This window comes from Mastigoproctus giganteus, chromosome 4 (genome assembly GCF_048544385.1).
Source record: "Mastigoproctus giganteus isolate SK-2022 chromosome 4, ASM4854438v1, whole genome shotgun sequence".
In the NCBI taxonomy this organism is placed as follows: domain Eukaryota; kingdom Metazoa; phylum Arthropoda; class Arachnida; order Uropygi; family Thelyphonidae; genus Mastigoproctus; species Mastigoproctus giganteus.
In genome coordinates this window covers 92,859,253-92,876,867 of record NC_143578.1, presented here as the reverse complement: position 1 = coordinate 92,876,867, position 17,615 = coordinate 92,859,253, and the positions used below count along the sequence as shown (strand labels likewise).

Here is a 17,615-nt window from a genome sequence, read left to right as displayed (position 1 = left end):
TCTACAAAACAAATTCCTTCTACCTACAAGTGTGGGCCATGCTGATAGAAAGTTTCCCCCCTAAAGCCTTGCAGAGTCCAAGTCTTGAGTTAATCCACAAGGCTTTTAACATACAATTCCTCCTATCGTATCTGGGCAGAATTGCAGACACAAGCATTGTGGCCTAGCTTGCGGCATTTCCTCAGCATGGTCCTGTATTTTTCCAACAAATCGTCAGATCATGTACTTTTAATGTCATTAGTCCCCACATGAATAATAATATTCTCTTTACCCTCCTTAAAATCTGACAATCTGTTAGTAACATCATTAATAGTTGCTCAAGGCAGACATACCCTGGGTCTATTCCACCTATCCTTATTACAAAAAATATTTCCTGTTTCCCTGACAATGGAGTCTCCTAATAAAACAAAGTCCTTTTGGACCAGAGTAGTTTGCACTTGGTTTTTCTGTTTTGAGGCACGAATCGGGTGTGCATCACTTGGTAGATTGCTGGAGCCTTGAGTCCCTGACGAGCTCCCAGATGCATTAAATTTGCTCATATACAGCCAGTTCCTAAAAAGAGTGACAAATTCCTCCCATCCAGTTATCGTCCCATTGCAATTACTTCTCTTTCTAAAGTAATGGAGAAATCAATTAACCCCCAACTCTTAAAACTACCTAGAAACCTTCCGTCTGATCAACGATCAACAGTATGGATTCCGTCAGTGTCGATCCACTGGTGATATTCTGGCTTTTATTACCCATTTATGGACTAATTCAATGGAAAAGTTCGGTGAAACACAAGCAGTTGCTCTTGACATCTCAAAGGCTTTCGATTGTGTTTGGCATACAGGTCTTCTAAACAAGGCTTCCATCTTATGGTTTGCCAACTGTTTTTAGTAATTGGTTATCCAGTTTTCTCTCTGATCGCTCACTGAGGGTGATGGTAGATGGCTTTCTGTCTTCTAACTTCTTCACTAATTTCTGTGTCCCCCCACTCTTTTCCTCTTGTATATTAATGAATTTCTTCCATTGACTGGAAATCCTATCCATAGTTTTGTGATGATAGCATATTGCATTCCACTTTTCATTTTCAGAAACCTTGCCCTGCTCAATCAGCTTCAACTTCTCGAAAATCTGGTACCAATTCCTTAAATGCCGATCTCCAGGTAATTCTCCAGTGGGGCAATGACAACTTAGTTGATTTCAATTCTTCTAAAACTCAGTCTTGTCTTATATTTCGCAAAAAGGATTCTTCTGCTCATATGTTTACCTTTGGTGACACTCCGATTTCTAGGCAAAATGATATATCTCTTTTGGGGATTACCCTGACTTCTAATCTCTCTTGGCACAAGCACATTACAAATATTGCTTCCTCTGCATCTAAAAAACTTGGTTTTCTCTTTCGCGCTCGGCGTTACTTTTCTTCCAAACAGCTGCTCACTCTGTATAAATCGCAAATCCGCCCTGCCATGGAATATTGTTCCCACATCTGTGGTGGTGCCCCCCCAAAACCTCTCTCAGGCTTCTTGATTCCATTCAGAAGAGGGCAGTCAGGTTAATTAATGATTCATATCTAACAGAGTCTTTCCACTTGCTTTCTCATATAGAGGTTCTGTTTTCATCGTACTTGGAAAATGTATACCAAGCCCATCCACGAATAAACCGCCCTTCCAACATCCGACTAAAAGATTTACTGTTATGCCGAGAGCTTAATTATGATAGCATAGCTACCACGACTACACACATTATTCCACCATGGATCATAATTCAACCTGTGTGTGACCTGCATTTCCAATCTTGGGGGAAAACAAATCTCCCGAGAACAAACTACCAGCAACTACATGCAGCATACAAAGAAAAATATGAACATTCAACTTTCATATACACAGATGGCTCAAAAACAGAAACTTGTGTAGGAGCTGCGATTCACTCTGAAGACTGTACTCTCATCCAACAACTTCCAAAAGAATGCAGCATCTTTACAGCAGAATTACAAGCCATTTTGATGGCCGTAAACAAAATTAAACATGAACAGATAGCAGACAGCATAATTTTCACGGACTCGCTTAGCTCTGTCATTGCTTTACAGAATGCCAATACTAAAGCACACCCAGTTTTACAACAGGTACAATATACAGTATCTAAGCTATTGCAAAATAATCACAAGATCAGTTTCTGTTGGATTCCAGGCCACACAGGAATAACTGGGAATGAAAAAGCAGATAAAGCGGCAAGAGAAGCTGCTACCTCTTACTATGCATTCCACTCAATACCATATACCGATTACAAGTCGTTAATCCACCAAAGCAGTTTACAACAATGGCAACAACATTGGAAAGATCAAAGTAACAACAAACTTCGTGTAATTAAACAAACACTCCGACCATGGACTACCAGTTGCCGATCCAACAGACACGAAGAAGTGATCCTTGCTCGATTGCGAATTGGGCATACCCATATGACCCATTCTTACCTACTCAGAGGTGAAGACCCTCCTCAGTGCCAAAACTGTCAAGTTCCACTCACTGTACATCACTTCATGGTGAACTGTCCAAGATTTACTTCAGAACGTATAAAAGCCTTTCAAATAACCACGAACGCACAAAACAACCTAACGCTCAAAACAATTTTAGATAACCGGCCAAATATTACCGACGTTTTCTTTTTCCTTAAGTTAATCGGATACTACCAAAACATATAAAAATAAATAGTGTAACATTTACCAAAAAGTTACGTAATTATAAAATAAAATCTTGGCTTCCCATCTGAACAACATAGTAAAAAATGTCGAAATATGAAACTCTAACCTAGATTAGGCGCATTATAGCCTAAGCTGCTCTTGCGCCAATAGCTCTCAAACAACAACAACAACAACAAAAGCTTTCTCATAGACGTACTGTTTCTGCTGCATGCCTCTTCTACAGATACTTCCATGGGCACTGTTCTTCTTAATTGGCTTCTATAATTCCTGCCCTCTCTTTCAAAACAGTCCGAACCCGTGCCGCCACCAGCCAACATCCATTTACTGTCCAACTTCAAACCCACAGAACCAACTTTTCATCTTCCTCATTTATTCATTCAACTGCCGTTTTCTGGAACAACCTTCCTTCATACGTATTTCCTGAAAATTACAATCTACAGAAGTTCAAGTCCAATGTTAAATATCTTCTTTCATCTTCTCAACCTCCAACCCAAGCACGGTACTAAGTACTATAGGTTCTAATACCTCTCGTGTTTGGGGTTCACATAAAAAAAAAAAAAAAAAAAAAAGAAGTAGGGACCATAAACTCAAATTACAGGGATTGAGGTTTAGATTAGATTGTAAGAAGTTTTCTTTTAGTTTAGCCGGTAAATCATTGATTGCTGGGACAAGTTGCCCTCACAGGTATTTAAGGCAGACAGTTTGAATAAATTCAAAAGTACAAATGGATAGTTACCTTTGTGAGGAGGGAAGCGTATAATTTGTATTTTCTTATCCACTTGGTAGTTTTTTAAATTTTTTTTGCCAGTGCAGCCAAAGCCTTTAGCTTCTTTGCACTATATGGTAAATACTATTACTATCTTTATCATTCTCAAGATCAGAAGAGATTCTAGTATGCAGAATAGACTGCACGGTATTTTGAAAGAATAGCAACCTATTCTTAATTTAAAATCTTAAGAATTTAAAACAGTTGGTAAATAAACATCATTTATGCTGACGTAATCCAGAATATTGACTGAATGTGCACCATCAACCAGTGCATAGTGTGTTTAACAGATTGGTAATCATTAACCTCTGCCTTATTGTGTACAAAGATGTTCTGGTCTGTGATCTAAGCAATATTCTGCTTTTGCCAGCTATATTAGCTTTTCAGAAATTTTCAAAAGTGATCATCCAGTGGGAAGTAATAGGGTTAAATTCATTTGGTGTTTTGGGATCGTTTTTACATAGGATGTAAGTTTTACAAAGTCTCTTTTTCAAATTGATGGTTCGGTATGGTACCTTGGTGCAGTATTCTGTGGAAGATGCTCAAGAAAGCATTGAAATGTATATGGAACAGAATGTTTCTTCAACAGAGGAAACCCTCTAGGCCCACCACAGCTTCGTTGGATAATCAATCTGTTTGTCAGCAGTTGGTTTTTCATTATGAACAACAAAATATACAATTTCATCCATTCTTAGACCTTTATCATGGAACATCTTGCCTAGGTTGGGGTATTTAGTTGGCAGACCTGTGTATTGAAATTTGTCTTAGTCCAATCGGAAAGACTACCCTTCCGTATACAGGCACTTCCCAACTTCCTTAAATTCGACATTACGTAAGTATTTGCCAGCCAGTGCAAACATATTTTGCATCCCGCAGGAATAAATGGAGGTATTGTGAAAACATCGAAATGGAACCCAATAACACTTTCTTTTTTTTTTTATAATTCATTCCAAGACTTCGGAAGTTGAACTTTTTGCTATATAACTAAGCTGTTTATCTCTGTTTACCTCTCGTGTTTGGGGTTTACATAAAAAAAAAAAAAAAAAAAATCAGTTATGCTCACTAAACCATATAGTGGAGAAATAAGGGAAAAAATGGGGTCATATATGTCAACTATGGACCCAATATGTAAATATACATATCTGTTCCTGCCATTTCTTCTTTATCTTACAATTCTTGAGGGTCTTTGTTATTTTTGTTATTATTATTTTTTTTTTTTGTGGCAAGTGCAACTCACCTAGAGAAAGGACTTCTGACTCTGGGATTGCAAGTAATAGTTTGAAAACCATTGCCAGAGCATTTATGCAATCATTGGCGTCTATGGTAGTAGTTTCAATCTTCCTCAAGCCACTGTGTGGCTTAATGAATTCTTTATGGAAACTTTTTTTTTTTTTTTTTTCATTGCCTTCTGCATAATGTTATGGGTTCTCTCTTTCCCAATCATGGGAAAAAATCCCCCCCCTCCCACTTTTCTGCACACACACTGATTGTTATACATTGGAATTTTTTTGTAAAAGTACATAAGTTCAGTTTTTTTTTTGTTTGCAGAGCTTTTTTCACATTGGAATGGTTTATTTTATAGCCTGTCAGATTCAAGTGACCAAGGAACTAGATGGAATGGAAGTCAGCCTCCCACTTGGCACCACAAACATGTATGTTGATGGACATAAGCCAAAACATCACTAAAAGTATAAATATATTTAAATGGTGTAATTTCTGTAAAAGATTTTTCCTTAGAAGTCTAGTACTATGTTCATATCTTAAATTCCAAAGAAAATTAAGGCAAAAAATAAACTGAAACACATTTAAAAAATTCATTTCAGTGATTTCATGTATTTTAATGGTGCAAAATACATTGCTAAACTGTTATTCCAAAGATGAAAAAAAGAAAATGGGAAATATTAATCTGAAATGCATTAGTTGAAGTTGAACTTGTAAGACACTTGGTAACATAAACATGTACTAACATCAAAAGCCAATTAATATTGGCTTTTGATATTAGCATTAGTAGAAGCACATGATGCAAGAAAGCAAGCTTATATAGCATCAGCCAAAAAAAAAAAAAACACCCCCTTCCCATTTCACTAATCCATTCATTCCAAATGTTTGTCTAGTTCTGCCTTGAATTTATTTAAGCTATCAACTTCCACAGCAACAGATGGAACTTTTTTCCAGCAATCAACTATCCGCTGGCTAAAGGCAAACTTCTGCACATCTATTCTACAACTGTCTTTCCTCAGTTTGAATCTATGCCCCCTCAGGTTTGTAATCTGAGCAAGAGGAAGAATTCCATCAGCATTGAGCCTGCTCAATCCATTCAATGCCTTATACACCTCAGTCAGATCACCTCGCAGGTGCCTAGTCTCCAGAAGCTGCAATTTGCAGAACTTAAGTCTTTCTTCATAAGAGCACCCCTTTGTTCCCTTCAGTCTTATTGCCCTTCTCCGTTCTCATTCTAGCAATTCTACATCCTTGTTAAAATGAGACTTTCAGACCTGTACGCAGTACTCAAGGCATGGCCTGACCTGACCATTTCCTTATAAAGGGGGATAATCACCTCCTTATCCCTGCTCACAAAATTCCTGGATATCATTGACAAGAGCCCATGATCTACTCTGGCAGCTTGTCTGCACTGTTCAGAAACTTCATATCTGACTGCACAATTCATTCTCCACTTACCCTGAGTGTAACACCGGAGGTGGACAAAATAATAGAATCATCTGTGATAGAGCTTCAGGTATTGAAGCTCTTTATTACAGGTGTTGGCTTGATATGATGTTGGTTTACCTTTGCTTTTAATACAGCTTGTATTATACACGGAATACACTCAAATCTTGAATGTCTTAAGAGGAATATGGGACCATTCTTCATGGAGGAATATTTCAAGCTCCTTGAAATATTCCTCTCACTCTCCTCTCCAAAAATGCCCATGGTGATTGTGCAGGCCATGGGACATGCTCAGCCTCAGTTTCATGCTCCTCAGACCAGGGTTATACATATCTGGCTGTGTGTATCAAAACATTATCTTGACACATGGCATCATTTGTGGGGAAACAATCTTTGCAATCTGGGATGAACCTGGTCACTGAGAATATCAAGGTAATCAGTGGCAGTAATTCACCCATTCAGGGTGATGATAGAACCTAAAGGATAACAAGATATTGCTGCACAAACCATTGTTGATCTTCTTCCTCCTCCTCCATGTTTGATGGTTGCACAAGACAGTCATGATATGCTTCCTTTGGCATTCACCAAACAAACTCTTCCTGATGTTGGAAAAAGAATGAATGATTCTCTGAAAATGACATTTCCAATTATCAGGTGCCCAATTTTTGTGCTCTTTATGCTATTGAATTCTCTTTAAAGCATTACCATCAGCAATGAGTGGCTTAGCAGTAGCAACTCTGCCAAAAAATTTTGCTTTATGAAGTTCTCACTGAATTGTTTTGCTAAAACAGAATTGCTGAGACTCCCACTTAGTTCTACAGTTATTTTTGAGGCAGTAGTTTTAATTTTCAGGCTACAATCCTTTTCATTGTCCAGCACTCTCATTAAGTCAACTTCGATTTTCTGCCACAATTCATCCTCATCAGATTTGATTTTTCTATACTTGGTGAATGCAGAGATTGCTCTGGATATATTAAATAAATCAGAAGTTTTAGTTACCGATCCCTCCCCCCCCTGCTAAATGTGCACCAACAATTTGACCTCTTTAGAATTCAGACAGGTCATTTTCTTCATGTACTGTTACATATCACCTCTAAATAAACATCAGCTTTTATTGTCTATCTTTCAAAGTACTACCTGAAAGAAACAAAAAAAAAAAAAAAGAAAAATAATAATAAAAAAAAAAAAAAAACATCACTGTATGTTCATAAGTACCTCAAAGCCATAACAAAAACCATTACTTTCATATCAGGTGTTTCTATTATTTTGTCTACTTCCCATAATTCTATTTAGTTCTGTTCAGAATAAATAACTTTTAATGGTCTATAAACACAGAATGTTGAAATTTTCTCTCTAAAACTTAATTTTGTAGTATAATTGAAAAAAGTGATGATAATTTTCATAATTTCCAAGAGCAGACATTATTTTAGTCATATGTTAGTCATAGATGTGAAATCTTTTAAAAATCTTTGAACTAAGAAGTTACTGTTACTAGGAACTAACCTCAAGATTTTTAGGTACTGGTAGTTCGTAATTTAAGTAAAGTGAAATCATCTAAATAAGAATGGAATAATCTCAGTTTTTTATAGTACCTTTTAAGGAAATATGTTAAAATTACCTGCTTTTAACTGTTGCTTCATGCAAGAAAGCAAAAAAAAAAAAACCTGACGATGACTTTTTTTTTGCTTCATAAAAAATAGATAAAGTTCTACGTGTGATCTGAGTAAAAAAACATATTGCACATCTACACTAATAAAAGACCAACTGCAATTAGTATAAGCATGACACACTATTCCTAGAAGGGGCAGAATGAATTTCAACAGCACTGACAACTTGATGTCAAGTAAATCTGTGTACATCATTCAAAACCAAAACTGAATTCACCTAAGCACCAAAAGACATCACTATGTGAGACAATAATCAAATTATGAGCAGATATAAACAATGACATAGTAACAGGGAGAACAATAAACTACAACACTTAGAATTTGCAAATCTTGTCCAACACTAACCACCAGTTTTGTTGTGTGAAAGATAAGTGCAGAAAATGCTTTCTCAGGCTATAACACTAACCTGAAGAATCGGCACTCTGCATATGCACACGGAGAAAAGCAGTTGAGCTTTATTTTTAGTCACAAAAAAAAATCAGAACAATCATTCTGAATGGATAATTTGTTATATTTCTTACTTGCTGCTTATGCACTTGGGAGTTCCCTGACCACTATACATCAATTCTTCCTTCATAAGTGTTTGGTAGTTTCTCATGCTTAAATTGACAGAACAAGTTTCAATTAGCATTTTCAAATTTCAAAATTATGCACTGCTAATTAACAAAATTTGTGCTTCAATAAAAACATTTTCAACGGGAACTTCTGCAAGCAAAATTACTTCTTCACTGAGCAAAGAACAGATTTGTCTCCCCTCGTTTTAGACTCACCACAACATTGCAGTAGAAATGAGTATGATTAAATTAGAATCATCCTTCTAGTCTGTTCTGGTAATCAGTTTCTTAAACATAAGTGGAAGATGTAAAAACTGTTGGTAAAAAAAACTGCATGTAATATTCTTCAATATGTATAGGAGTAACAGCTTCAGTACATGGATGTGAAGTATGTTGGATTGAAGATCTCTGTTCAGATTTTTAAAAGAAACAAGCAAATTGCTTTATTCAAGCCAGAAAAAGGAAAGTGAACAGACTTTCTGAACAAGTGAGGATAACATGCCTAAAATCATCAGCTTGCTTGACCTGTTTAGGATTGCTTTAACCAAAAGTGTGCAATTCAAAAGTTCTTTTTCTTGAGTTGATCAGTTTGTTTTCTTTCAAAACTTTTGTATCGAGAACTAGATATGAATGTGAGTTGGCCACTCACTAGTGATCAATTGCTATACTTTTCAGTTGCTATAGCTCTTCTTTAAATATCAACGGTTGTAACTGTTCTAAGTCTAGTTATACATTTAAACAAAGCCAGTGTGCTTCAAAATCTTTTTTTTATTTCAATGGCTCTTCTTTATTACTTTTTCAACATCAGTTGAAGCTGTATAAATAGATCATTCCTCTTAGCACTTCTTTCTAAATAGTTCATAACAGTAAGTGCCAACCAAATATTCATTCACTTTCACAGGAAAGCATACAACTCCCTCTTCTTCTTCTTCTTCTTCCCCACACATCTTTTCGTATCTGTGCAATTTCACTAATGCCTGTTGTTTTTGTTCTTCCACTACCATCTTTTTTTGCTGTTTCACAATTGGGAAACATATTTCTGAACATGCCTGTGTGATCAGCACAACTAAAAGGAAGATTATGTTTTATGACAAAAGAGACAAATCAGTCAGCACATATGACATCGCCGACCGGGCTAGCCGAGTGGGTAAAGTACCTGCCCGGCAACCCAAAGGTCGCGGGTTCGATTCCCGCCTCGGGCTTGGATCAAAGTACTGCAAAAACCTTGGGAGGTGCAATATGGCCACAGAAGCCGATGCGCCAACAACTACCAAAAAAAAAAAAAAAAAAAAAACATATGACATCATCACCACCACAAAATACAACATCTATTTTTACTTCTTTTCTTCTATGCACTGCATGCTGTTGTTAATGGTTATTTGTTTTGCAAATGTCTGATTTCATCGCATTACATCTGTATACAGTACAAAAGGCAAACATGTTACTTTTTTAGGTTTTGTAAAAAGGGGTAGAATTTTTTTTCAGCCTGGTTTGTACTTGTTAATAGGAGAGACTGCTTTTACAGGGATGGGATACACTTAAATACAAAGGGTGCAAGAATATTTGCTGATGCTATTAAGGCAGTATTAGGTGGGTCAAAAAACTGCTAACTTGGGGGGGGGGTACAAGGACTAAAAGATTAACAGTAACCACTGGCAGAGGTGAAAGTGATTCTTGCACTGCGTCTATTGCAATGAGCAGCAGCCTGGAAAACAAGATGCAGGGTATTTCAGAGACTGCTGGGAGTTATTGCGGTACAAGTAAACACATGGGTTGTGTTAGGGTAGCTAGGAATAGGGACAGGTGCATGTATACTTCCATATACACCAATGCTACGAGTTCAGTAAATGAATTTGAGGTACTGCACAAAACATAAAAGGCAGATATTGTATATCTGCCTTTTATGTTTCTTATATCTGTGTCACATCACACAGACGTGATGTCACACAGATATAAGGAATGCAGAACTGGAATTTAGGGAGTACAATGTGTACAGGAAGGATAGACATGATAGGAAGGAAGGAGGGGGTTATGCTATTAGTTAAGAAACACAAAATCCAAGGAAGTGAAGCCAGTAGACATTGCTGGACAGTGCAGTGTCGAGTCAGTTTGGTGTGACATAAGCATTGGAAGATCAAAATTGAGAGTAGGAGACTGTTATAGGTCTAATGACTATGATGAGTATAATAAGAAACTGTACAGGGAAATAGTGGACCAGTAAATCAGAGTGTCTTATAATGAGGGATTTTAATTTCCCAGATATTGACTGGAATTTGTGGGTGGGTCACTCACACACTAGCAAGGCTTTTGTGGATTTATTGGATGATTGTTTTCTACATCAGCACATTCGAGAAGCAACTAGAGGGAGTAATACTCTTGATTTGATTATCAGTAGTGATTCTTCATGCATTAAGACTGCAGATAAAGTAACCACTAGGTGGCAGTGATCACAGTGTGCTGAAGTGGGATGTACTCAGCGGTAACTACCATCAGGGGTAAAGGGAAGGGTTTCTACTTTCGTAAAGGCGACTACGATGGTCTGAGACAGTTGTTATTTGGTTTTTAGGAGCATTAGCAACTAAGGCCATATTGCTCCGGGGATGTGCGGTGGTCATTCCCTGACCTTTCCGCATCCTCCGTATTTGGTGGTGACGGGCTCGAACCCCGGTCTAATCAAGAAGCGTGTGCTACACACTGGTGCTCCTTCCCACCTGGCTACGGAGGCGCCATGTCTGAGACAGTATTTAAATTCTATACGGTGGGACCAACAGATGATATTACCAACAGCAGATTCAAAATGGGAAGCATTCAAAGAATTAATCTTGAAGCTACTAGGCTTTACATACCAACTAAGAAATATTGTTCAAGGTTTAGGGCTAAATGGATATCAGATGAACTAATGAGACATATGGCAGAGAAAAAAAAAATGCATGGGATACATATAAATTAATGGGTGACACGGAAGCTTTATGATAGATATAAGCTGGTCTGTAACCAAGTCACAAAGGAGATTAGGCAGGCAAAGGGAGATTATGAGAAATCTTTGGCAAAGGATGCAAAGAAAAACAGTAAAGAGTTCTTTACCTATGTAAACTGTAGAAGGAAAGGGATGAATCAGATTGGTTCACTGGATATTGATGGTTTAACTGTTGATGATCCTGCTCAGGTGGCTAACAAAATAAATGAGTATTTTGCATCTACATTCACATATGAGTAGTTATTTTGGGAGGGGAATGCCAGAGGTGAATTGATCTCTGGCAGTGAGCCAGATGATAGATGATTTTGTAATAACTGAGAGGAAAGTGGAGGAGAAATTGTTGAAGATAAACATAAAAGGCACCCGGTGTGGATGGGATCTATCCAGTTATATTAAAGAAGGCAGAAAAGGAAGTAAGCAAATCCTTAGCAATAATTATGAGAGCTTCTTTGGGGAGGTACCCATGGACTGGAGATGTGCAAATGTGACCCCAATGAACAAAGGGCGAAACAAGTAAATATAACTTCTGTTCCAGGAAAATTATTGGAGGCACTGGTAAAAGAACCACTGCAGGATCATCTAGACAAGACTTCAGTTATAACTCAGACACAGCATGGTTTTGTTAAGGGAAAGTGTTGCCTGCCCAGTTTGATTGGATACTATGATGTGGTCACAAAGGAGCTGGATGCAGGGAATAACTTTGATATCATATATTTGGATCATAGAAAGGCTTTTGATACTGTGGCACATGGAAGACTGCTGCACAAATTGGAGCAGTGTGGCACTGGAGGCAAATTGCTGCTATGGATAAAGGGATGGTTGAGTGGGAGAAGACAGAGTGGTAATCAATGTTCACTGCTCATTGTGGACTAATGTTATTAGTGGAGTCCCCCAGGGTTCAGTGTTGGGTCCATTGTTGTTTACTGTATTTATAAATGATATTGATGATGCTATATCAAGCTTAATGTCAAAGTTTGCAGACAATACGAAGGTTGGCAGGGTTGTTAAGGACACTAATGACAGTATGCTGCTGCAACAGGATCTAGAAAAGTTGAGTAGATGGGCTGAGAGGTGGCAAATGAAGTTTAACATTACATTTGTCAAAGTACTACACATGGGAAGCAGTAACCCCAAGAGTAACATCAACTCTGTAGTACTACACTGACATTGGTAGAGAACAAAAAGGACCTGGGGATAATTGTGCTGGCAGATATGAAGTTTTCTGAGCAGTGCAGACAGTCTGCAAGAGTAGCTCATGGTGTCTTGCCAATGATATACAGGAATTTTTCTAACAAGGATAAGGAGGTGATTATCCCCTTGTATAAGGCAATGGTCAGGCCACACCTTGAGTACTTTTTACAGGTCTGGAGGCCTCATTTTAAGAAGGGTGTAGAGCTGTTGGAATGAGTACAGAGAAGGGCAACAAGATTAGTGAATGGAACAAAGGGTTGCTCTTAAGAAGAAAGGCTTAAGTTTTGCAAATTACAGTGTCTGGAGACTTTATACACGTCAATGAGATCACCTGCAAGGTGATCTGATTGAGGTGTATAAAGCCTTGAATGGTTTGAGTATGCTCAATGCTGATGGGATTCTTCCTCTTGCTCAGAATAATCACCTGAGTGGGCATAAATTCAAATTGAGGAAAGACAGATGTAGGATAGATGTGCAGAAGTTTGCCTTTAGCTAGCAAGTGGTTGGTTGGTTGGTGGAACAGACTTCCATCCTTTATTGTGGAAGTTGATAGCCTAAATAAATTTAAGGCTGAGCTGGACAGGTATTTGGAACGAACAGAGGGGTAAAACGGGAGCGTTTTTTTTTTTTTTTTTTTTTGCTGATGCTGCATAAGCTTGCTTTCTTGCATCATGTGCCTCTACTAATGCTAATAATACATTAGGACATTGGTTATCTGGAAGTCAGTTATCCAGAATAATATGAAAGGCTGATTTTTCTTCTTTTTTTTTTATTTATGGTAGTATTTGAGACAAATGTTTATTATGCTACTAGAGTATTTCTGTCTGTTTTTTTTTACGCCGTATATTTGGTGAAATGTTGAATTAGGACTGATGGGTTTTCTCGGAAACCATGAGTGATAAGAGTTCAGTCATATCCTTCTGTGAACCCAATTTTCCATGACATATGTTCTCCTCATTTCAGGCGCCTCTGTAGCCAGGTGGGCAGGGCATAGCACACGTTTCTTGATTACACTGGGGTTCGGGCCCATGACCACCAAATACGGAAGGTCAGGGAATGACTACCGCATATCCCTGGAGCAATATGGCCTTGGTTGCTAATGCTCCTAAAAAAACCAAACAGTAACAACAATAACTCTTCATTTCATATTACAATTAGTTTAGCACTAGATTTGGTAAGAATAACATCAGCCCGAAACTGTGCAGTTTATTATTTTTCTCAGTAAAATGTCAACGAAAAGAAACAGCACTAAAATGGACAGAAAACCAGGAAGAATGCAATACAATCAAATTGATATTATTAAGGAACTTGAGAGATTTAGCAGCAAAAAAATAGGTCACAAAAAAACAATCAAACATTTTAAAAATTTCTTTAAATTTTTTCCACATAAAATTTGCAGTAAAACACCTATCCAAACATATATACATATGTAAATGTGTGAATTTTTATGTATAACTTATTATTTTTTTTAAATTAAATAATTTTTTTCATGCTATTTAAAGTCTTTTTCTTTTACCTTAATACATTGTAACAGAATTTATTTAATTTTACCTTACGTTCTGATTATCCGGAAAATTTTGCTATCCAGAAGAGGTCTGACATTAATTATTCCGGATAACTGATGTTCTACTGTAGGTGGAAATTTGAAATAGAAATTTAAAGTTTCTATTTCTATTTGAAATTTTATGTTGTGTTCCTTTGGCATCTTACTGAAAGACACTGTTAATTAGCTTTGCACTACCCAAGTACTGTGAAATGATTGTACATAACAGAGAATGATGCTATTCTGCATGCTATTAAAACTGATGCTATTCTGCATTTCTAGTTTGGAACATATGACTAACATATCATATCTGACAATTTGTTAATAAGCAGGAATTTTAAAAATACGCAGGAAATTACAAAATAAAAATAAATCCAATTTTAATGTAGTTTGATTATTTTTTGCAAAAAGTAAAGGATAGAGAAACTTTGTTACTAACTACATTGTGACAGTGACAGAGGATCCATCTTTCTTACTCAAATAAGAGTAAGAAAGATGAATCGTCCATTGTAATTCTAGAGAGTTGATAGCTATAGTAATGCTCTTCACAGATGAATGCCACGTTTATTGATGTAATGCTCAATTGGCCAGAATTTTTGACAGTAAGGAGAATAGAGCAAACCAGAACACCAAGTGATAAATTTGCATAAAATAGTAGTTTTCTAATCAAAGATGATCGAGTCATATTCCTGAGAGTGCAAAGGGCAAAGCATTACAGTATTGTGCAGTATAGCCTCCAAGAAGGAATGTGGTTTTAACAGGCTGGTGGTAGAGAACACACAGTATCGACCTATGTATAGAATAGTTAAAGGACAAATTTCCTGGTCATGTCATTACTTCATGTGGAGACCTTCTCTGGAAACTCAGATCCCCTGATCTGTAACTTCTTTTGAAGGACAAGGTACTTTAAGAAGGCTAAACTCATAGACTTTGAAACATGCCATATTGACATATTTATGGAAAGGCCATTGAAAACATCACTTTATTCATTTTTGGAAATTTACAAGAACAAATGGTAGTTATTTTAAACATGTCTTTAAAAAAAATTTAGAAGCTGTACCACTACATGATTTCTCTTTCATTTGTTTACCTTCGGTTATAATAAACATACTGAATTTTAAAATGAAACACATTTTTGTGCTTTGACCTTCGGATGTGTTAGGAAAACCATAAAACTGAAATTTCTCTGAGTGAAGGAACACAATAGCACATGGTTATGAAAGCTTTTTATGCAGACTCCAAATGAAACTTAATATCTCCTCTTCATAATTACTCTATGGATTTTATTTTCTTATTTACCCATTTTTTTTTAAAAATTATATTAAAAATTAGCAAAAGCTTCATGCTACTATATGTAACTCACCTCTGACTAGGAACGTGATGTAATGAGGAGTGAACAATAAAGTTTAAATAAATTAAAAATAATTCCCCACGAGAAAGTTCATGCATTTTTTTGGAAGTTTACACTTGTTACATGTTGATGACCCAGAATGAGGATTAAGCAGCAGTAATTTTAAAGCCCACCTTTCACAGTAAAAATTATATTTTTACTATGTACAGAAATTTTACATAGGAACTCTTCTTTTCAACAACAAAAAAAAAAAAAAAAAATGAAGCACGTGCAAGGATGAATTTTTTTTAGTGCCCATCCTTTCCCTATACATTAGTACTCAAACAGGTTTTCTTTCTTCAGTGTGCTCTGCAATAATATGTATCTTGAAATCGATTGGCATATCCTTCTTTCTCTAGGAACACATAGGTAACTTAAATGTTTGCTCAGCTATGGTGCTAATTTTTTTTTTCTTTTCTTCCTAGTTATTTGTGTGGATTCCCGTTTTGAGTCCAAAAAATGATGTGAGGTTGCTTTATGGGTATATTTCATTGTTTCTTATGCTTTTAGTTGGTATGGCTGTTGTTGTGCCTATTATGTTGTAGTTCTGAAAATAACATAGGCTACATATTTTTACTAACTGTTTGCAACCTAATCTTTGGTCTGGGTCATTAACCTAGATAATCTGTTGCAGTTTTTTCTTACTAATAAGCTTTTGTCAGTTCATATCCTTTTTTCCTAATACTAACTGAATACTGGCATTTCCATGAGGGTATCTGTCTTTCTCCCAGGTGTTGGTGTGTGTGTGTATATATTGTCATATATATATATACACACACACCAACACCTGAGAGAATTAAGTTCCTGGAATGGTGCAATAAAAATCACAGGAAAATGAAGGAGCTGAAAAATAGTTTACGAGGGGCATTTACTAAATTATCTACCTACCTACCTATGAAGGAAGTGAGATACAGGCAAAAATCTGGTTTTATTTTTCAGTGTGTAACTCCCCCGAACTTCAATACACTTTTCCATTTTGCTGGCAATGAGGAAACACGAGATAAAATTCTGTATCTTGTGCATCAAAGAACGCAGAAACAGCAGACTTCAATTCATTATCATCAGCAAAGCAACATCCACTTACGTTTTTCTTGGGGTGTTGAAACAGGAATTAGTCATTGGGGGCCAGATCCAGACCTGTAAGGTAGATGGGTAAGTTCTGTAAAATCAGTCTCTCAAAGCAACACACCTCTGGAAAGTTTTCCATGGCATTTTTCCTTTATGACATCCCTTAGGTTGTACAGTAAGGATGCATGTGACTCCCCACTTGTGTTCCAAGTAGTGAATGTACAAAATTCCCTCAGCATCCCAAAAAATAGTGACCATAATCTGATCTTGTCAGCTGAAGTTTCTGTCTGAAATTTTTTGGATGGGGAAGAACCCTTGTGTGTCCATTGTATTAATTCTTGCTTGGTCTCAGGATCCCAGTGATGAACCCTTGTTTTCATCACCCGTAACGATTCTGGAGATGAGAAAGTTTCAGGATTTCTTCCATAAAGCTCTAAATTCTCCTCATAACACCATACTCTGAAATGCTTCTGCATAGGGGTCAGAAATCTGGGGATCCACCTTGCATTGACCTTAGTCATTCTCAAATGTTCATGGAGGATGGTTATAATTGTTCCCTTAAATGTCATATTCCCTAGAGATTTGGGTCACTTTTAAATGTCTGTCATTCAGTACAAGGGTTTCTAGAGCTTGACACATTTCTGGAGTGGTCACTGTCATAGGCCTTCCTGGATGTGGATCATCTTTGGTGGACTCCCTACCCCACTTGAATTGCTTTGACCAGAATTTCAACTGGTACTCTGAAGGTGCACTGTTGCCATGCACAGCCACCATCCTTTCATGAATGGCCTTTGGCCCATTTCGTTCTTTGGTGAGAAACTTGACTGAATTATACTCCAATTTCAGCAAATCCATAATTTGATACAGGTGTCTTCCTTCTTTCTTTTACAGCAGCACAACCTAAAAACATAGTGGGATCAAAATTAGTACAATTCAAGTTAAGATATGTAAGAACACAAAAAATCATGAATCATTGAAATATAACTATGGGAAGTACCTTAGGTAGATAATTTCACTTATCGTGCTTTTACTCAAATAATCACAACCTGATTGAAAGCACTTAATTGCACCATTCTAATAGATTGTGAAAATAGTCAGCAAAGGTGTCG

The 17,615-nt window shown here is 36.9% G+C and overlaps 1 protein-coding gene across 3 annotated transcripts in view; it reads left to right on the top strand.

Moving 5' to 3' along the window:
• Fdx1 (Adrenodoxin-like protein 1, mitochondrial Ferredoxin 1) overlaps positions 1–17,615 on the top strand; it is a 141,547-nt gene that overhangs the window by 86,572 nt on the left and 37,360 nt on the right. For 2 of the 3 annotated variants that reach the window (XM_090372816.1, XM_090372818.1), the window contains exon 6: positions 5,032–5,223. In XM_090372816.1, coding sequence (XP_090228942.1) covers positions 5,032–5,135 — 104 coding nt within the window. In that variant the 3' untranslated portion in view covers positions 5,136–5,223. Of the gene's footprint in view, positions 1–5,031; positions 5,224–17,615 lie in introns of those variants that run through there. The other variant, XM_090372817.1, reaches the window with a different exon arrangement.